Genomic DNA, 20,764 nt, shown 5'->3' with positions numbered 1-20,764 from the left:
TGTCCTATACCCAAAGCAATGAGAGGCATTCCAAAGTGCCATGGAAATGTCACCTTATCTCACTTAAAGTTATTTCATCTAGTAATATCAGGGAAATTACAACAATATGTTGTTCTACATGAAAGTACATGACAGCACTATTTGTGAGACCTGGCAGCTGCCACTCTGGGCTGAGCAGATGGCAGTGATAAAAACACAGTTCAGGGAACAGGTTGATAGAGATATATCCATCATTACCCTGTCGCTGCACAATTACACTCAACTCTGAGATACCATCAAAGTACATGGCTGTGTTACTCTCAGTCAGGAAGACCTTGCTCAGCTGAGGAAAATTATGTTTAATAATTAACTCTGTACATATTTTAATCAGAATAATTCATCTCCAGTTCAGAGGAAGGGAAAAAGCAACCTAGAAAGGCATCCAAAATCTTTAAAATCTTATGTGTTCACACTTTTGTTCTTGCAGAAGCGACAATAATTTCCTGTAAAGGAAAATAAGAACCGGCTATGGCTTTCATGGCAGTCATCAATTTATATTCCCATTCAAGCTCCAGAGGGCATCTTAGGTTCAATTTTCATTTATTTTTACCTTTATTTTTGCATGGGTGGGGAGGCACAGGGGCAATGTTAAGTGAGTATATTGGATACATTGCTCCTGGAAGGTACCAGTCCAGCAGCCCTGGAAGCAAAAGCAGCCTGAGCACTGGTGCCATCCCATCCCTGCCCCTGGCACTGACGGGCACTGAGCTGCTGCCGTGGCCGGGAGGGCTCCTGCCAGGCCCTGCAAACCAGGGAACAGGTCACCTGCCCCGGCACAGAATTCCAGAAAGGTCCCGGCTGGAGGGGGCACCGGCGGGTCATGGGCTCCAACCTCCTGCTCAAGCAGCATCACCCCGAGCACGCGGAACACGATCATGTCCAGATCCCTCTGGCGGATCTCCACACTCTGCAGGCAATCTGTTCACTGCATCTCACCCACTCGTGAATCAGTTCTTCCTCATGCTCAGGTGAAACTTCTAATGCATGAGTTTCTGCCTGCTGCCTCTCTTCCTATTGCTGGGCAACACCAAGAGGAGCCTGGCTCCATCTCCTTGCCAACCTCCCCTAAAGGAGGGTGTAAATTCCAGGCTGCGCCTCAGCCCGGCCCCGATCCCGGTCCCGGTCCCGACCCCAGCCCCGGCCCCGCCTCCTCCCGGCCCCGCCTCCTCCCGGCCCCGCCTCCTCCCGGCCCCGCCTCCTCCCGGCCCCGCCTCCTCCCGGCCCCGGCCCCGCCTCCTCCCGGCGCTGCTTCCCGCGCCCGGCCCGTGCCGACAGCGCCGCCTGGCGGAGCGCGGCTCAGGGGGGTCATGGCGGCGCTCGGCGGCGCGGAGGGAAGTATCGATGGCCCCGCGCTGTGGGCCGAGGTGCGGGCGCTGCTGCCCCGCTCCGAGGACGGGCTGACCTTAGCGCTGAGCGGCGAGGTGGAGGAGTGCGTGCTGCCGCTGCTGCGGCGGGCCCGCGCGCTGCTCTACGGCGCGGCGGGCCGGCCCGGGGCGGCGGCGGCGGCGGCGCTGGAGCGCCTCAGCGACATCCTGCGCGACTACTCGTGGGAGAAGCTGAACGCGGGGCCGTGGAGGGAGATCGGCAAGGGCTGGCGGCAGGTGTACGCCTACGGCTGCCTGTTCGGGGCGCTGGCCGAGGTGGCCGCGGGCCGCCCGCTCTCGCGGGCCGTGCGCCTCTGCGACCTGGGGCTGCTGATGGGCGCGGCCGTGCAGGACAACGCGCTGGCGCGGCTGGTGCGGGCCCTGCGGCCGCACCTGCCCCCGCACCGGCCCCCGCAGCGCCCCGGGCCCCCCGCGGGCCCTGCCGGCTCCCAGCGGCAGCCCCCATCGCGCAGGGTCCGCCCGGAGCCGCCGCTCCCCGCCGTGCCGCCGGAGCAGGCGGTTCCGCGCCTTCGCTGCCCTTCGCTGCAGCACTTCAGAGACAACTACCTCATTCCCCAGCGGCCCGTGATCCTGGAGGGCGTCATGGACCACTGGCCGTGTATGAAGAAGTGGAGGTGAGAAGTCGGTTCTTTCCTGTTCAGGTAAAGGTAGCAGCAGAGACCTTTACAGAGGATGGAGGCCGTGGGCAGTGCATTTTGCTAGCACCGTCCTGCTGCTCTGTGGAAGTTGCTTCCTAGATGAGGGGAGCTCTTTCGCGTTCAGGGCATCGCACGGCAGGTGCTGGACTGTCTCGGAGCAGAGGTGGCCCTTTGAGCGGCCTCTGGCTGTTCGCGGGCTGGGCTCTCCCCTGCCAGCCCCTGCACGGAGGGCTGCACGCTGCAGCGCCGCTGGGCTGCTCGCTCCCGTGGGTCCGTGTCACGCGTGTCAGCGGCGTTTACCCCTGGAGCTTGCGACAATTAGTGCAGCGGTAGGTGAATTTCAGAGCAGTGAATAGGCGGGGTTGACTGTTTCATACATAAGTCCAGGCACTGATGTTTGTTCAGTGTTGTGTTTGAGTGTTGAGTTTCAGACACCGTTGTGCAGGGGTAAGTAACAGCATTGTGCTGCCTGGTTAATCCACACAATGGTTCCCACATTTCTGAGCAATCTGAGCAATACTGAGCATCAGGTATTTGTAAGGTGAAAGTCGTGATTCCCTAGAAAAGGGGGTAAAACACTGATGCTTTGTTTGAGTAATTGCTTTAGTTCAACAACTAAAGGTAAATTAAATGGACACACTTGTGAAGTTTTTGACGGAAGGTACTGCACCTGTTAACTTTAGACACTTAAAAAGATCAAATTCTCTTAATTAATTAGTTTAATTAATACAATTGTCCATGAAGAGGTGTATTTCACCCATCAAACTAATCCCTCTGGTTATAATTGGAATGGGTATTATTGGCATTGTCTGTATAGATCGACTGATAGGTTATCTATACTGATAATACCATTATTGGTATTTTCTGTATAGATCGACTCTGGCAGAGAGTTGATCTAGTATTACTGAGTAAAAAATACAACATTTTATCAAATGTGGCAGCGGGCAGCAAAAAGATTGGCCATGCCTTGCCAGGAGACAGTAACAGTTTAAGTCTTAGTTTGGAAGGAAACAACTGAGGCAAACAGGCTTCTAAACCAAAACAAAATGGACAGTTGTGGGGTTAGGTACACACAAACCTGCTTGCAGATTTCCTTGTTGTTTGCATTCTTCTGCCTTTTTCTTCCGGTTGGTTGGGTTTAGACAGTAGAAACTCGGGGTAATACAATTTTATTACCCAACAAGAGTGGTTTGTATTGATTGCCTTCCATTCCAGATTAGTAAGAGCAGTGCAGAAGGTGATGGAGCTGTCTTTGTTTCAGTGTGGACTATTTCTGTCAAGTGGCAGGGTGCCGCACAGTCCCTGTGGAGCTGGGAGCTCGCTACACAGACGAGGAATGGTCTCAGCAGCTCATGACTGTCAGTGACTTCATCAGCCAGTACATCATGGCCGAGGTCTGTTGCACTCCTTTGCTCCATCCCCAAACAGCAGCGTGGGACTGCTGCAGACAGCAGTTCTGCTTGCAACACACCTACTCGGGGTGGGATCAAGGGAGGGGGTGTGCTGTAAGCACAGCTCTGAATTAAAAGGTCTGACTTATTTTCAAGACCTGAAGCTAAGAATAATTATTGCAATAATAGGTTTTACCTATATTCAAATGTACAGTAGCTGCAATCTGATTAATACATACACACATACATACACACCAAAAACCTGACTGGTGGAATCTAAGAGTAAAGGATCCTCAGCCAGCAGTGTTGTTCCTCTTACTCATTAAACTGCTTAGTGAGATTTAGGATCAGATTCAAATTTACATGCCGTGCAGGAAAATGCAGATTTGATTAGCATCTGGAGTGTCCTTTTGCTTTCCCAGAGGAGGATCCCAAGCCCTCATTTCCGTCTCCTGGCCTTGTGGTGGGAAGAACCGTGTGCCATAGCAAACTGATCTGTGGTGCACCCTCAAATAGAGTATGGAAGTAGTTTCAGGGCATGAAGGAGAGCTGGTCTGTGTGCCAGCAGGGTCTGGCTAGACAGGTGCAGTTGTCAGCTGTCAGGACTCAGTAGGGAGTCCAGCTTCCTTCAGTAACTCAAACTGGATGATTTGTTGATTGTGGAGACACACCTACACTCTCACAATTTCAATGGAGCTGTAAGTTGCTATTTCTGAAGACCCCTTATACTGTTGAAATACAGTACTCTGAATAGGATGTTGGAAATGCATGTTACTCTAAGTAAATTATATTCACCTGTAAGTAAATTAACTCACTGTCTTACCTGTATGTTACTGTGGTTTTTTCCTTCTCTGCTGTCATTTCAGAACAATGTAGGATACCTTGCCCAGCACCAGCTTTTTGATCAGGTAAAACTGAGTGAATGTTTTTATTTTCCTACAGTCATGTGTTCCTTTTGTAGCCTGAGTTGTCTCTGAGGATGTTAACTGTACTAGACCAATGAACATATGGAGAATTCACAGTAATTCTTAAGTTTCTGTTTGCATGATTTGAGGGAACAGAGGGAGAGGCTTATTCCATTTGGCTGCAAGACATAGAAACAAAACCTTTTTGGGATGAAGACATTCAATCCTAGTGCTGTTTCAGTACAATGTAGCACCTGGACAGCCCATTTTGTAAGTCAGGGGAAGATTTGGACAGGAAAGTCTTCAACATTTATATGTTTAGCATGATCTGAAATGTCATTCCAGTTTAGCAGAGCTTAGGTTGGTGGGAGACATAGAAAGTCACAGAGAAGAAATCATAGTATAGAAGAGACCAGCTGCTCCTTTTCCATGAAAAGAGCAAACATACTTATTCTTGTGGGTGTCTCTGGTTTCTGCAAAAGCAAAGGGTCTCTGAAGAATGAGGAAGCCCCTTTTTGTCCCCACTTCTCCTTCCAACAGAGTCTTCTCATTAGAACAGAAAGTTTGAGAAAATTTCCTGCAGATACTTAACAGGTCAGCTACTTTTCTCCTACCCTTGCTGGATCAGCCAGTCATTTTTCTTTGCGTCCAACCTTGCTCATCTGTTCTCTGATTTATGTATTTTGGCAAGTCAGCACATACCCTTTTTAATGATTCTTTATGGAAATAGATCCCAGAACTGAAAGAAGACATCAGTATCCCTGACTACTGCTGCTTGGGGGAAGGGGAAGAAGATGACATCACCATTAATGCTTGGTTTGGTCCAGGAGGAACAATCTCACCTCTTCATCAGGATCCCCAGCAAAATTTTTTAGCCCAGGTGTGTACTCTATGCAATACTTAGAGAAAATGTTTATGGTATGTATTAGAGACAAGGGGAGCAGACAACTTGAGGAACAACCAGAGGACAGAGAACATGCAGATACTGTTTTGCTCTTCTGTTGCATTTAAGCTGCACTACTGCACCTTAATACTGAATGTAATCTTGTAGACTACAAGTGTTGCCCATTGAGAAAAACCATCACTTACCCTTGTTTCACAGATGATAGAAATCAAGAACTAGATTTTTCAAGGTCACATGGAATTGTTAACAGAGTTGGGAAGAATCTAGATCCTGTCATGTTGTGCTAAGGAGTTTCATTTTCTGGTGTGTGGTTTGAGTCCAGCCAATGTCATATAGTCTGGAATATCCTTTGGTCAGTCAGTTTGGGTCACCTGTCCTGGTTGTGTATCCTCCCAGTCTCACAGGCACCCCCTAATTCCTTGCCAACATGGCAGTATGATGAGCAGAAAAGGCATCAGATCTGTGTGAACTGTGCTCAGCAATAACAAAAACATCTCTACATTATCAACCCTGTCTTCAGTACAAATCCACAACATAGTCCTATACCAGCCACTGGGAAAAAATTAATTCTACCCCAGCCAAAGCCTGGAAAACAAGGTTTTGAGGTGGACCTAGGTGCATACTTTAGTCCATTTCAGGTTACCCAGTAAAATATTCATGTATGCAGTGAGATAGGAATTTAACTTGTACTATGACATCACTTCTGCCAACTTGCTTTGGGTAGGCTTTTTGATGATGACTTTTAGTGCAGAATAACTCAAAAAATATTGGGGCCTTTTGTGGTATGCACTGAACAGGTCCAGGGGTGTCTTCTGGATCCAAGCAGTTGACTGCTGTGAATCTTTGAACACTGAGAGGTGTTTTGTTTACTGAAGGAGATTGCTGTCCCATCAGACTATTAAAAAAAAAACAGACTTACACTTTCACACTTCTCCAGCAGGATTGTGACCTTGTTTTCTACTGATGGTTATTAAGCAATTGAAACTTAGTTTCTCTGTCCCGATTGCATCTTGCTAACCCGTGTTTTCACTTGAAACTGAAGCTTAACTCAGGCCTTCCTAGAATGGCTTTTTAAAACTGCTGTGCAACTCTGCATGGATTGTATTTCTCTTGTGTGCTGCCTGCTCAGCACACACATACAGCTGCATTCTCAAAGTGAAGTACTGTCCTGTTCATGCTATGTAAAGCTTGAGGGGAATTTTTCTTGGTGGAAGAAAAATTTCTAGGAGTTGTTGGACTGGGAAAATACACTTCCTTTACAAACTCACAACTTGTTTTCTTCTGGCTGAAAAATGGGAGATTATCTGCCAGTGCTGTGAGAGTCTTTGTAATTTGAACAGCTGGTGGTCTGACAGCTTTCAATTCAAATTGCCCTACTTTGTGATGCCATTTAAACTGTGGCTGTGGAGTACAGGAAGGCACAAGTAACAAAGGGAAATTATCCAGGCTGGTGGCTGATGCTGAGATCATAGTTTTTCCATTAATGAGAAAAGCAGTCTCTGGAGATGCAGGCTGTTGCCCATGAACTGGTGCCCACAGTCTTATAATATACAAGGTCTTAATCCAGTGAGGCAAGTGAAGGAAGGAGCTGTTAACAGCTGATGTCAATCCCAAAAAAAATTCAAGCATTCAGAGAACATGCTGTTGAACCAATAACCAACATTTTTGTTACTTCCATACATTACCAAAAATACCATGTAATACTCGGTTCTTTTGTGAGCTAATTAATATTTTTAATCTCTTTGGGGTATGGAAGGCATCCTAAAAACACATGGACAGCCAGAGTTATATAGATCAGTGCTCTAGCAGTTTAATCAGTGATAGAGAAGAGTAGGACAGGGCAGGAGTACTTGGTACTTGTCCACTCTGTAGAATACATTTACATGCTGTCCTTGAAGCAACAAACTCTAAGTAGCCAGTATGACAGCTTTGGTGTTGTTAAGATTCCAGGAAATGCTGTTCTGTTATAATCCTGTTCTCTCTGAAGGAGTGTTAAGATAGAGGAAAAGCAGATTGGTTAGGAGTGGATGGGTGCTGGGATTAGTCAGAGTACCCATAACAGGACAGTTCCCAGCAGGTACAGTCATACCTAGCACTCACAGTGGTCTGGAATGCTGGCACAAGCAGCATGAATCTTCATCCTAAACCTTCTGGTCCACTGATGTCAGGGAGGAGTGAGCTTTGGCTTGTTCATGCTGCCACATCTTGGCACCAAAAACTTGGAGTTCATGCAGCATTCAGGGAATCCAGCCACTCACCTTACAAATTCTCATTTCAGCACTCCAGGAAAGAAATGGTTTAATGATGACACAGAAATAAGAGTTTGAGGGCTATATGGAAGCTTAGCACTCACTGTGCAAATACCTGTGCCTGTTGATGTGAATTGTAATGAAGCTTCAGCCTCCTTATTCTCAGTTCTTATTTGCAGCTAAGTAGAGCCCAAATAGTGATGTATAAATCGGTGCCTTCAACTTTGAATTGAAAGCAATCTGGTTAAAGGTATTTTCTCCCCAAAGGTATTTCAAATTCTTACCTGCTCCAAGGGAATAGGTACTTGAATTCCAATAGCTTGATTTAACTTTTCATTATAGCAGTGTCTATTACTAACAAAGATAATTATGTTCCTTGTAATCAGGTGTATTTTACTGTAAAATGCCAGCTATGGCCCACAGCTTCCAGTAATGTGCCAGTTAATACTGGAAACCAATTAACCAATGGAAAACATTTCTTTTATTATATACAGGTATTTGGAAGAAAGTATATCCGTCTCTATTCACCACAAGATTCAGAAAACCTGTACCCCTATGAAAGCCAAATTCTTCACAACACTAGTCAGGTAAATAGTTGCCTGAAATTTTAATATCAGTCATGTTATGTTATCAAATAATATTTGAGTAAAGACATTCTTCTGATGATTTTTTTGGTTTTTAGGTTGATGTGGAAGATCCAGACTTGGTCAAGTTTCCAAATTTCACAAAGGCTGCATTTCAGTCCTGCATTCTGTTGCCTGGACAGATTCTGTTTATTCCAGTTAAATACTGGCACTACGTGCGATCACTTGAGCTCAGCTTCTCTGTTAGTTTCTGGTGGTCATAGCTCTGAAATGTAGTCAGCAGCACTGAAATTAAATTAAAAATCAGGGAAGTAGCATCTCTCAGGAGAGGTTAGAGGAGCAAAACCAAACTTTTGCTAAAGCGTGGAGAAGTAGTCACAATGGGTAAGCAGAAAGATGATGCTGTAGCCACTTCATTTTTGTGAATGTTTCTAATAACTCCTAAAGAGCCCAGTCTGTGACACAGTTATTGTCCTGTGCGTGCATCCCTCAGGAACAGCCTATTTATGGGCACTGCCAGGGCTCTGCCTGAAAAACCAGCTCAGTGTTATTTTCTACTTGAATTTAGTAACACTAAGCCCTGGAGTTAGCTAGAGAGATGATTAAACGTTCAATCCATTAAAAAATGAAGCTAACACCAAGCAAGGCACTAGTCTCCTGCATGGAAGAAGTTCTTCATGTGCTGGTTCTGGCCAGGATAGGGTTAACTTAGCCAGGAGGAGCATGGCCCAGACCCAGAGGTTATTCTGTACCAGCTCAGCCTACCCCTGATGGGGATGGAAGTGGGGGCAGGATAAGATATGGTAATTTCTTCAGCACTTTGCAGACACAAGCTAACACTGCCCTAAGTCCAGTCCTACTGCTTCTCAATCCTTCTGTGGCAATACTGAAGGATTACACAGCACAACTGCTCGTGACATGGCCTTACATCAAGACAAATTCTTCTGCATCTAAAGAAGTGTGTTCCAACTCCAGCCATAGGTCACAGACTCAGCCAGCTGTCTTGCACATACTGCACTGATTTTTCCCCTGCTTGATGTGCTACAGCAGCTGTCATTTCCATTGTGCATCTGAATTTGTACTGTCCCTGTACAAACTGGAAGCACTTGCTGAGAAAGGCTTCTTTCAAGAGTTCAGCTGCATATATCAGTTTGCAGGACCAACTAAAACATTTGCATCTTTCATCCCCAAACATGCACTGAGAGTCCCAACCCAAGAATGTGGAGAATTACAAGCACAAAACAGCCTCCAAGAAAGCTGGGCCGGTATTACTGGGAACAGGAACAGAAATGTTACTTTTATTGTAAGATTCTTAGAACTTTACAAAATGAGTGCACTGAGCACTGTTACAATAATACAATAATGAATACAATGCAGTCTGGCTGTTCTGCCAGAGTGGGGGCAAACATGTCACTGACAAGTTTTACTGGCATCATCTAGGGCCAAGAGTGGAGCTCTGTGCTGAGCCTGGGAGCCCATCCGACTGACACCTGTAAAGAAAACTAAAGGAAGGTTAATGGACAACACACAAAAAAATGATAATATTGTATCACCTCCTTTTCTAAAATGCTTTGTATATTCCTCTGTTGCTGTTCACAATGTTCAATTTTCCTGGACAAATGGAGGAATTCCAGAGAGATTCTTAGAAGCTTGGTATTTCCAGAAGTTTTAGTGTCAGGGGTTGTGTGTGTCTCTATTCCTTCCCCCTTCTGCCCCACCTTCTAAAGATAATTATAAAAAATATGCACATGGTTGGCTATGCCCCTGTGGCACTGTTTGGGTGCTGTGGGGGCTCAATGCCTGTGTGTGGTTTAGTGTCTGAAACACACTAAAGTAAGTCAGAAATAGCTGATGTTCACAGTTATAAATAATACAGACAATGCCACTGAATATCACAGCCCATTTCCTAGTATTATTACATTCAACTTTTTTTAAAAAATACATTGCTTGGTACCTGGGGTGTCACAAGACCAGAATTCATTACACTTGGGACAGCGGGGTTCAGTCTGGCCTCTGAAGTACTTTCTGACACAAGGTAAATGCATTACAATTCCACAGGATTCACATACTTGGCTCTGAAATCAAGGAATGTTGATTCATAAAGTCTTTCTGAACTGTCCTTCAATTTAAGAGAAAGTTGTTACAAAGAGCAGCAGATATGCAACACTTTGTTCCAAAGAATGGTTCCCACAATAAGTGTGATTGACTAAACAGTCAAACCTGGTAAATGATAAAAGGAGGTATTTTTCTGTAAATTAGGAAATACTATTTCCCTATACGGACAAAATTTAGCTTGAAAAACAGTAATTTTAGTGCAATAAAGGAGACTAATTGGGATGGAAAAAGTAACACGGAAGCATGTTAGTTGGGCAGATCAGAAGATGCAGGCTCACAGAACAAGAAAATTTAGCAGTTTTGGAATAGGAATCCAGGCTGTAACTGCTTAAGCAAGATGGAAGGGGTAAGGTCCCAGCTATCAAACATGTGCTTCAGCATTCTCTACAAAGCATGTTCCTTCTGAGGGCCAAACACAAGCAATTCCTGAATCCAAGTCCCAGGACCAAGAATGAATGTGTCACACAATGACATCCACCAGCCAGGCCCAACGAGGACACTGCTAAACCTCTCCCAGCATCAGGAGTTATCTCTGACATGCTGCTTTGGAAAGCCAGACAGGAGTGCACTTTTCCAATTTTACACTTGGAGATACTGCTCCAACACAATTTTATTTCTAAGACAGAAGATAAAACACCTAAAATTACAAAACCAAAAAGGAGTTCTTTTTACAAAATGCATGATAACCAGATTACAAGACCAAGATTATACCCAAGGGAAAGCATCACAAACCTCAGCTGTGACCATGCAAGTCCATCAGCTGAGGTGATAAAACATGTTACCTGGATGGCCAGGCTGTGACAGATGAAACACTTCCTTGCCACATCCTGGTAGTTGCTGAGAATGTACTGTTCCATCTCAATGATGCAACGGGTATGCAGAGTATATTCTCCATTTTTCTAAGAAAACAAGTGTTGAGATGAGGAATTTCTTTTAATTTCTTTTATCTTTTTTGACTTTGCCAACCACCTGTTGACAAGCCAGTTTTTTCTACAGTCATGAAACCAACATGTGGTACAATGCAATGCCAGAACACTTTTGAAATAGCAGAACTCCTTTGTTTAGAGGAGCAGAATAAAAACCCCACAACACCTTCAACAGAGATCTTGTCCTTGGAAATCATAGATGAGCAAGCATGCACTCCTTTACAAAGGCATGCTGTTTTGGGATCCTCCATTGGTATGTAAGAGGAAATTCTCCCAGCTTTCAACACAATCTAGGCATTTCCTGCTTGATCAATCTTTGGAAATATTTGCAAAATCAACTTAAGATGTAAGTAACTGTGTGGCAGCAGGTTGGAGATCTGTGATGCAATGACTCCAGCAGAAAAGGGATTAAGGTCTCACCTGGCAAGCAACTGCAGTGTCCACATGATCAGTGCACCATGGTCCACATGGTGAGCTCATCTCCACTGCTCCCTCACAAAATAAAACAAGTGTAACCATGTGCCCAATGGCCCACATATTTCTGGTACAGGAGTTTTCAACATATCTTGCTCCTTTTCAGGAAATTCTAAATGCAGCAAACAGCACTGATGACTCTGAAGAGCTTTCCCCAGCCCTTGTTCCAGGCTGAAGGATGCTGTGCTTTTGTGTAAAAAGGGTGTCTGTGTGCCACTGGCCAAGACTGGACACACAAACTCACCTGGCTCGGTACAAGAAGCTGAGACCACATGGTCCTGTACAGACCTACCCAAGGACTTTTTCCTTTTCTGCAAAAATCACTGGAGCAGCAAGAAGCACAGGCCCCATAAGACCTTTTTGCCATCATTCATGCAAGCAGAGCTCCAGTCTCAGCTACCACTTCTGCAAAAGGTGGTAGCTGGACCCACTGAACTACAAACACTTGAATGCCATTACCTCAGAGAGCCACTTATCCTCCAAAAAAACTTTCAGCACTTGTTCTGCTTCCTTTTTCTTCATTTTCTTTGTCTTAAGTTGGTCAACCAAATTTAAAATATCTGTAGATAAGGCAAAGCCATTTTCTGATAGAATTATTAGGTCCATCTACAGGAAGAAACATTACCAAGTATGAGAAACACTGCAATTAGCAAACACACCTCACAGTAATGTGCTAATGCAAATTTTTATTTTAGCATCCATGTGTGCGAGCCATGTATATGGCTTGAACCAGAACTGTAAAACAAAGGCCAAAAGCTGAAACAATCATTGTCCCCTTCACAGTTTGGGTCTTTGCCAAGAAAATAGAAGTATATGTGCTGCCTAAATGAACCCCTAAATGAAGGGGTTCAGGAACCCCTGGACACACTCAGTGGTGACAGACCCATTTCTTTTTATCTGCTCTTTGTCAAAGATCTTTTGAGGAAAAACCTCAATAACCACAGATGAATGTTTAGATGCAAAGCAACAATTTCATTTTGTATGTTACTAAAAACTGTATATTACAAAACTACTGAAGCCAGTGAAAAACTCAGCAATCATGACTGAAAACCCTGAAGAAAGTTGTTTGTGTAACTAAAAGTAGGCGTGTTGAGTCCCTCACCCCTGGGAGCCCTGCCCACCCTCCCCATTTGATCTCAGATAAACTTGGGTAAAATGGCAACTACTTCCTCAACCATATCTCCATTTTCATTCATTTTAAGATGATAACTTCACAAATTATGATTTATTAAGTGATAACTGACATACTTACTATTTTTCTGAACAATTCTAATTCAAGTTCTGTATAGTCAGATGCCATTTTAGTTACTGCAGTTTCCACCAAATTCACCTACAAAAAAACCAAACTGATATAAAGTGCTGATGTAATTTCATACCAGAAACTGTAAAAATTCCCCTGAGGTTAAGAATACTCATCTTACAATTAACAGACATATTAGTTCTTTGAGGGGCACTTGATCTATTCAAGTTCTTTCTTTACAACCCCTCATCTTCCAGCCACGAATTCTCCACAGCTGCCTCTGCCCAGACAAAGCCATGGCACAACCCAAGCTCCCAGAACTGAGACAGAATGCTGCAGCAGAGCTGACACATCACAGGTGCTCCACAGGTCTGGTGCTGGACAGCAGCAGGAACTATGTTCTCAGTCACCTTTTTTTCACTGCCAAAACCAGCTGCCCATGTTTTCTACTCTTACTGCACATGCTACTACTTACAATAATTAGCTCAACTTAGCTGGCAAAAGGAAAGGCTAAAAGCAGCAGCTAATGTTAGAATACCTCCTGTATGGTCTTCTGAAATATTCACCTTCTCTGACATGCACATTGCAGATCATCTGGAGAAACAACTTACAGGCCACTCCTCAGTAACCCTTTTGTGCTTGGCTGATTTTTGAGTGGGAGAAAAAGAAAACTGATGCTGGACACTTCTCTCTGTTTCCTAGTTAAAAAATCTGTCTCAGGAAGGAAAGTCTCCTGTGGCAAAGGAATCTCACTTCAGCAGTTAAGCAATGTCTATGCCAAGTAACTCCAACACTGCTGTCATCCTTGCTGCCATGTCCTATTGCCACACCTGGGCTGTGACAGCTCATCCTCCTGCAGCCACTGACTGCCAGCCCCACACAAACACAGCACAGCAGGTGCCTACCACAGCATAATGAACTCTGCCACTGTCCTCCGAGATTCCCTTCCGGATCTGCATGAACATAGGCTGCAGGTGGCTGTTAATGGTGCTGATGAAATCGTCCAGTTTGTCGTGTGCGTAGTAAACTGAAAAGGAATGAGAAAAAACACAAACAGCTACTCATCAGGCAGATCTTTTTATGTGAAACATTATTTCCCAAGAAGAAGTGCTAAAACTGTAAGGCAGAATTCAGACATGAATTCAAACCGTTCTATTCAGCAGACATATAATTTCTTTGTTCTGCTGTCTTGTGGCCTTCAGAGATGCTCAGCTCCTTTAAAATCAGCTGACAGACTCCAGACATTCTGCCTTGTGGCAGGGAACCCATGGTACTAATCCAGTAATTACAGTGACTTGAACTAAGCTGAATTGAAAATAAAACATGGCTGGGAAAAATATTATGCACAACAGAAAAATACACTGACTTGAATTCCTTTATACACAAGGGATTTCTTGTTCCTGTAGGCTCCGTTTCACAAATTAATGGTATATAAGAAAATGGTATATATAAGAAAACCTATAATTCTAGTGTTGTAGAAATCAAGCAAATACTAGCAGCAGTTTTATCATAGACATAATTAAGATGGATTTTGCAGTCATTCTGTGGAAGAGCATACAATGGTTGTCACGTGTACAGCACCAGCACAACTCTCACATCCATTCAAAACAAGATTTTGTCAGTGGCAGTGCATCTGTTGCCATCATCAGGCTGTGGTTTAAGAACCAGAGCTATGTACCAGCTCATAATTTTAGATAAATTATTCATGTCTCAAAAATGCAACCAGTTATCAGGAGATGACTCCTGTTGTCACTCACAGGAGTCCCTCGCTCGTGTAACTGCGCTGGGCCAAGGTCCTGCTCACAAACCCCAGGGCACTGTCCAGCACAGTGCCAAACTGCACTCAGAGGATGCTCCTGCCTGGAGTCCTGATTCTGATATACAAGATTCCTTCAGTGAACAAAGCCAACAAACTGCAGAGTACGTACAATATTTAACTATCATTTTGCCACCTGCTTGGCCCCTGTCAGCAGGAAACACTGCACACAGTAGTCAAGGAGTTTTAGTGACAGAGGCAATAAAAGATTAAAGATAACAGGATACATTTTTGTACAACAGCTATAACATTTTAATGAGATAAGTGGCTGTTCTAGTAGACCTTATGTGGGCAAAAAAAGGGATAAAAATTCTCCATAAAAAATGAACGGGCTGGAGAAGACCAAAAGTTGCGCTTCACAATTTTCACATCTAAGAAGTAGGCCAGGTTACAGTTCCTGACTCGAAAGACATGTAAAAAAACCCACTTCATTCTGACCTTACATCTATGCATAGGTAGGTACAAATTCACAGAAAACCAGAAGAGTCCCTGCAGAAAGAGTAGCGTGGCGGCATGGCACAGGGACACTCCTAAGCCTGGCAGGAGCAATGAACAATACAGGGCAGGTGAGGTGAGAAGAAAGCACACCAATTAGCCAGGAAACCACATCTCATCCTCACCAAAATGTTTTTGCAGCAGTCACTTCTCCCACAGCACCTGGGAGAAATAACTGAAGTGCATTTACTTAAAAGCATTCGCTATAGTGAAGTACTTCCAGTGTCAAAAAATACTTTTAAAAAATCATTTATATGTATAATCTATAAATAACAACCCTGATAAAATAAAAAGTATTATATACAAATCTGGCCTGATTAGAAGTTAGTTTACTCATTGCTGTATTATTTTATGTTTCAGGAAAGAGAGAGAACATTCATATCTTTACAGTCTTTTAACTTTTTTAGCTGGTGCATGCCCTCCAGAAATCAAATTATTTGTAAGCTGCACCCAGAAAAACACCTAGTTCTTTCATCACCAAGACAGACACACCTTTATCAACTTCACAGCAGTGCTGATGTAATTTCCTGGCCTCCGATCCTTCTGTTATCCCATTAGACATCAGAATCTGCAGGAACCGTCGATGAGATTCGGTCATCCGAGCTGCCATCACAGTGTTTCACCAGGCTTCAAGTGCTGCACGAGGTTTAAGCTGGAAATAATGCATATGTTCATGAAAATTAAGAATACAACAGTCCAAATGTACACAAGATTTCTATTAAAGTCTATTACACTGAACGAGGGCAAAAAAAGCAGATCTCAAGGTAGCCCTCAGAATGCAGGAGTGACCAGCTCTGAGGTTCTGGAAGGGTGCAAGAGGTAAAGTTCAACTAGTTTTAGCTACAGAAAAGAACAATGTAGGCATTGTGCTGTTGTCACCCAAAATCGAGACTAAAACTGCTTCTTGACACCAATAAAAGCAATACTTTACTGCAGCACTGGACACACAGGGAATGCCTCTGGCGCAGGGGACGCTCACAGCAGCGCTGCATGTGCGCCCAGTGCGGACGGGGCTCCCGGGGGTCTTCAGGCATTCCTGCTGGTCACTGCGCCCCTAAACTGCGACACTGACCTTCCCTGGCCGGGGTGGCTTTCTCAGAGCTGCACCGAGTGCTGCTGAGCAAACCGGCCCGGTTCCACGGGGAACGAGCGGGATCTCGGAGCGCCCAACGTCCCCCAACCGCTACCAAAACTTCACTAACCGCACCCGCGGAACCTGCGACACCGCCGGGCCCGGACCCGAAAACAGCAGCTGGGTGACAAACGCATCCTGTGACGTGCAGCTGCTGCTCCCTGCCCTGAGCAGGGCCAGTCACAGTGGGTGACCGGACAGAAAACAATCCTCTACGGCTGGAGCGCCCGAAGCGATTAAAAGAGCTCAGGAAACTCCCGAGCACTGCACCGACCGACCGACCGAGCGACCGACCGCGCGCTTCCGGCCGCGCCGCCCGCGCCTGCCCAGGCCACGCGCAGCCCGCGGAGGCGATGGCCCGCGAGCCCTCGGCCCTTCCGGGGCTCACCGCGGCTCCCAGCACGGCACCACTCCCACGGCCACGGCTGCGCGCGCTCGCCCGCCACGGATGGCCCCGCGCTGCCCCGCCCCGCGCTGCCCCGCCCGGTTCCGCCCCGGCCCCGCTCCTCGCTGCCCCGCCCCGCCCGGTTCCGGCCCCGCCCCGCCCGGTTCCGCCCCGGACGGGCGCTGTGCGCTGTGCGGGGGCGGTGTCGGTGTCGGTGGTCTCGGTGTCGGTGTCGGGCGGGTCGGGAGCGCCCGGTCCGGAGCCCCGCGCGGCGCCGGTAGAGACCAGGTACGTCCGGCGGTCCTGTCCCGGCTCCTTCTCGCCGCTTGCGCCGGGCGCGCCGTTTGTGCGCTTTGTTCTCCGTGCCGGTTCCGGGAAGGACGGAAGGTCCGGAGCCTGGCCCGGCGGAGATCCCGGGGCCCGAACCGTGCGGCGGGAGCCCGCGGGCGGAATCGCTTCTCTTTCCTCGCGGCTGTTCAGCCCGAGCTCTCCTTTTGCGGTATTTTAGACGAAAGCAGTGTAATTGTCCGAGGAGCCGCTGCCGCCGTGCCCGGCCCGGGGCCCGCGGAGCCCGGAAAGGGGCGGTTCTCGTCGGGAGGCATCGCGCTCTGCTCGCCTTTTCTTTGCAGGGTTTTACACGGAATCTGTTGGTGAACCTTTTGCTTTGCCATGTACCGCTTATCTCATTTTATTCAGCGTTTATAACCGGCGCTTTAAACTAGAGAGTAAGGCAAGTTTTAAAAAGAGGCAGTTTTAAAGAAGGAATTTGTTTTAGAAACTTCATTCTGGATTAGATTCTTAAGGAATTAATGTAAATTGTTTCAGTTGTACAATTGCAGCAATGGTTCATTAAGCAGTCTTGTTTAATATCTGACCTCTGGGTTTGGGCAGGAATTACTCTTCGCACATTACTGTTTTGCGGATTGTACCTGTTAATGAAATGTGACCCTATGTTCCTTAGAGGACCAGACCAAAAGTTAGTACTGTTTTTCGTGATAGTAAATGAAATAATTTTAATCACTTTTTTTTTTTTTCATAAAAGAGAAAGGTTAAGTGATCAAAGCATGTGTCTTGTGCCAGTAATCGTGTAGATCAGCTTCTAACCCCGCAGAGATTTCTTTCCTAGTTGTGGGGAAGTGACTTATGTGTTTACAATTTGCTTTCCTCAAATATATCAGTTACTAGGTTTGCTGCAATTGTAGCATTGTCTATATGTGTTACATACTTCTTAAAGATTGGTATTTCATCGTCTGGTATGATGAAAATCTTAGGAGGAAACAGGCAGAAGACCTGTGGATGTTTTAGAATTTTTTCCTTTTGCAGTTTCATTAAGGCTCTGGCTTAACTCCGTTTTCACGCACATGTGCAGATGGTTTTGGTCTGGCATCTGCTTATTTGGCCATGCTTACGTGGTTCAGGATTCTCTGCCAGAGTTCTAAGAGCTCTGGGAGTTGCTTGGAACTCCAGTCATGTGGCAGTATTACCTAACAGTGGAAAGCAAATACTTCCTTTCTTGGGAATTCCAGGAAAAAGGGAAATGAAGGAATTTTTATGCCAGAGTATTTGGCTCTTTTTTCCTGAGCAGCAGCAAAGGTGCTTGTGTTCTTTGAAAAAAAGTATCAGTGTGCTTAGTCACATTTCATCTCTTCTCAGAATATGAAAAAACTCAGCTCTCAAGCTCTTATGAGAAATTGGTCTTTCATGTTTGTCCTTTGTTACTAGGTGAGCAGTAACTGGCCCAGAGGAGGTCACAGCAGAGTCTCCAGTCTGATACTCTGTTCTCACTAACAATGTCCTTATCCCTGAACTTCTGAGATGGATATTTTCAGTCAGACAGATAGACAGACTCGCTTCAGTCAGACACATGAAATGTGGTTCTGCTGCATGGTTGGCTTGGGAAGAGAGCATTGAACTGCCATCCACAAATTCCTTTTGGTAGAATTTTCTACTTCAGAATCTGACCAAGCTTCTGCAGGACACCCAACACCATTCACCTGCTGAAGGAGATTTCTCTCTTCTCTTCTCTCTGAGAGAATTGTGAGGCTTTGAAATAAAAGCAGGTGTACTACCTGGGAGCCCTACAGGTATAAACAGAACAGCTGAAACTTGCAAGCAGTCCAGACATGAAAGTTAGAAAATTCCAAAAGCATGAAAGGAAGGGACCAAAGGGTTGTGTCTCAGCAATGTGCTGCTGAACAAATATTATCCCTTTTTATACTGAAAGCAAAGCCAAAAGCATAGTAGTTAGCATGACTTCGCTTACAAATTTACCAGAATTTTCAATGTAGTGATATTAAAGCTTGTAGCCTTATCTTAGGTATTAAGCAGCTACATCAGTAAAACCTTAGGGACAGTTGCTATTTTTAAGTCTGAAAAGAATTATTTCCTCTGTTTTCAATTTATCTAGACAGTTTTGCTATTCTTGAGGATATAAAAGATGAATTATTTTCCTTCTCCAAAGTTGTTCTGGTTGTATCATGATTAGGTATGTGTTCTAAAACTTCTAATTATTTAATGTTTTAATGAATCTGCATTCTTTTGGAGCAATGCTCAGAGTTCTTTGCTAAATTTTTTTAAGAGGATGATATTCAGATTATCAAAGTACTGATGATGCAGCTTGGGGAAAACATTTTAGTTGATAGATTGGACACTTCAGTCTTAAATTCTTTTGCTTATCTGAGTGGGATCGTAGGGCTTTGCTGACGGTGTCACTGATTTTGGTCTAGTACTTGCCCTTTTTTACCTTTTACATGCTAGCAACTTTTCTAGTAGCTAAAGAGAGTAGGTCTACTGCCAATGTCAGTCCCATATCCTCTGTAATTAAAATTTTTCAGAAAAATCTTCTAGCTCTTTTTTATTCCCTTTATTCTACATGTCTCTTCCATGAGATAATTTTGGGTGCTAGAGGTGGGAAGCAGGTACAGCAGGAGGTCTGAATTCTAACATGTAGCAGAGTGGTAGGAAAAACAACACCTTTATCTTAACCAAGACAGGAATGTAAGCTCATCATGTTTTCTGTTGACAGAACTGCAGCACGGTTTTTCCTGCTGAACCTGACCATTGTCAGTAATGGCAAGACTCCCAAGAGCTGCACCATATACCCTGTGGATCCTTTTTTTTTCATATTCAGCAAATGAAGGTACGTTCATCGATACTTTAAATTATTATACTGAAGTTTTTCTTGACAGCATTTTTCCACGACCACTAGGTAACGCTGTTACCACTAATTAACTGTTACAAAATTGTTGACTTCAAATGTCAGAAATATCTCTGTACTAAGAAAAAAAAAAATTGTGGAGTTTTGTTTGTTTGTTTGTTTGTTTTGTTTCGTTTGTTTTGTTTTGTTTTTCTATTGACCTTTTCTGTGGGCAAGAAAAACTAGAAATTTGCAGAAAGAGAAACAGGTTTGGAAAGCCATGTCCTCCTTCCCCAGTACCTGATATGCCCTGGGTAGTCTCTGTGAGCCAGGTCTCTGTGAGGGAAGATAAAATGAAGTTAGGTACTTTCAGCAAAAAAACTTGGGAGGAATAATCTGAAATTTAGGTACCCGTTGGAAGGAATAAGCCTGTGCAGCAGGAGTGGCTGAAGGGCAATGACCTTGCAGGATGTGAATAGTTGCCAACTGAGTCTTGAATTTGCAATGTAAATGACCACCATGGAGAGTTGGTAATGTACTGGGCCATGTACCCAAAATTTGGTCTCTAGAAGAAAACCTTCTAGCAGAATCCCATTGGAAATTCTCAGCAAATCCTAATTAATAGGATTCAAAAAACCAATCAAAGTTATTTTTAATTTTTACAGGAGATTGACTTGTAAAGAAGAAAAGGATTTACATTTGTACAGCTTCTGCAAGCAAAGGGAGATACTGTTATATTTACTTATTACTTTATTTACTTACTACTTTTTATTTACTTATTTGCTGTATTTATTTATTATTTACCTGTGAAAGAGAAGTTAAACATCAGAAAAGCCAAATAAATGTCTTGGATGATAAAAGTATTAGCTATTTCTGGCTATTTTCTAGTGATCACATTCCAGGGTCCAGTTGCAGGGTTGGCACACTGTTAGTCCAAATAACAGCATGAC

General features: G+C 44.8%; 2 protein-coding genes and 1 long non-coding RNA gene across 6 annotated transcripts in view; all 3 read right to left on the bottom strand.

The window, feature by feature from the left end:
* Positions 1–2,015, bottom strand: part of SCNN1B (sodium channel epithelial 1 subunit beta) — a 468,555-nt gene extending 466,540 nt beyond the window's left edge. For both annotated transcript variants that reach the window (XM_079320545.1, XM_079320544.1), the window contains exon 1: positions 1,797–2,015. In XM_079320545.1, the coding sequence (XP_079176671.1) occupies positions 1,797–1,869 (73 nt within the window). In that variant the 5' untranslated portion in view covers positions 1,870–2,015. The remainder of the gene's footprint in view (positions 1–1,796) is intronic.
* LOC306809451 lies at positions 333–710 on the bottom strand. Its single transcript, XR_013776231.1, has 2 exons — positions 590–710; positions 333–482 (listed from the first exon to the last, which is right to left on the bottom strand). It is a non-coding gene; the product is annotated as an uncharacterized lncRNA (long non-coding RNA).
* A 7,352-nt stretch (positions 2,016–9,367) lies between the features above and the next one.
* On the bottom strand, positions 9,368–16,048 carry NSMCE1 (NSE1 homolog, SMC5-SMC6 complex component). Of its 3 annotated transcripts, XM_079320560.1 has the most exons (8): positions 15,894–16,048; positions 15,654–15,813; positions 13,756–13,877; positions 12,863–12,940; positions 12,070–12,216; positions 10,993–11,109; positions 10,050–10,170; positions 9,368–9,597 (listed from the first exon to the last, which is right to left on the bottom strand). In XM_079320560.1, exons 2-8 carry the CDS (start codon positions 15,769–15,771, stop codon positions 9,506–9,508), a joined length of 795 nt encoding a protein of 264 aa, XP_079176686.1. In that variant the 5' UTR covers positions 15,772–15,813; positions 15,894–16,048; the 3' UTR covers positions 9,368–9,505. The 3 variants fall into 3 exon arrangements, with proteins under 3 accessions (XP_079176686.1, XP_079176685.1, XP_079176687.1); XM_079320559.1 differs by lacking the exon at positions 15,894–16,048 and having other exon boundaries at positions 15,654–15,867; XM_079320561.1 differs by lacking the exon at positions 15,894–16,048 and having other exon boundaries at positions 9,368–9,585; positions 15,654–15,862.
* Between the last annotated feature and the right edge of the window lie 4,716 nt (positions 16,049–20,764).

This window comes from Erithacus rubecula (assembly GCF_903797595.1).
Source record: "Erithacus rubecula genome assembly, chromosome: 17".
In the NCBI taxonomy this organism is placed as follows: domain Eukaryota; kingdom Metazoa; phylum Chordata; class Aves; order Passeriformes; family Muscicapidae; genus Erithacus; species Erithacus rubecula.
Note: the sequence above shows the minus strand (reverse complement) of the source record. Positions and strands in the feature narration are given on the sequence as shown.

What these genes read in the sequence shown, in the direction of transcription:
- NSMCE1 (XM_079320560.1), bottom strand. Translation starts at nt 15,771, where the DNA reads ATGGCAGCTCGGATGACCGAATCTCATCGACGGTTCCTGCAGATTCTG. An exon ending in CTGCTGTGAAGTTGATAAAG is followed by an intron (nt 13,878 to 15,653) that starts GTGTGTCTGTCT and finishes ATTCCTTTTCAG; the next exon opens with TTTACTACGCACACGACAAA. An exon ending in AGGATAAGTGGCTCTCTGAG is followed by an intron (nt 11,110 to 12,069) that starts GTAATGGCATTC and finishes TTGTTTTCTTAG; the next exon opens with AAAAATGGAGAATATACTCT.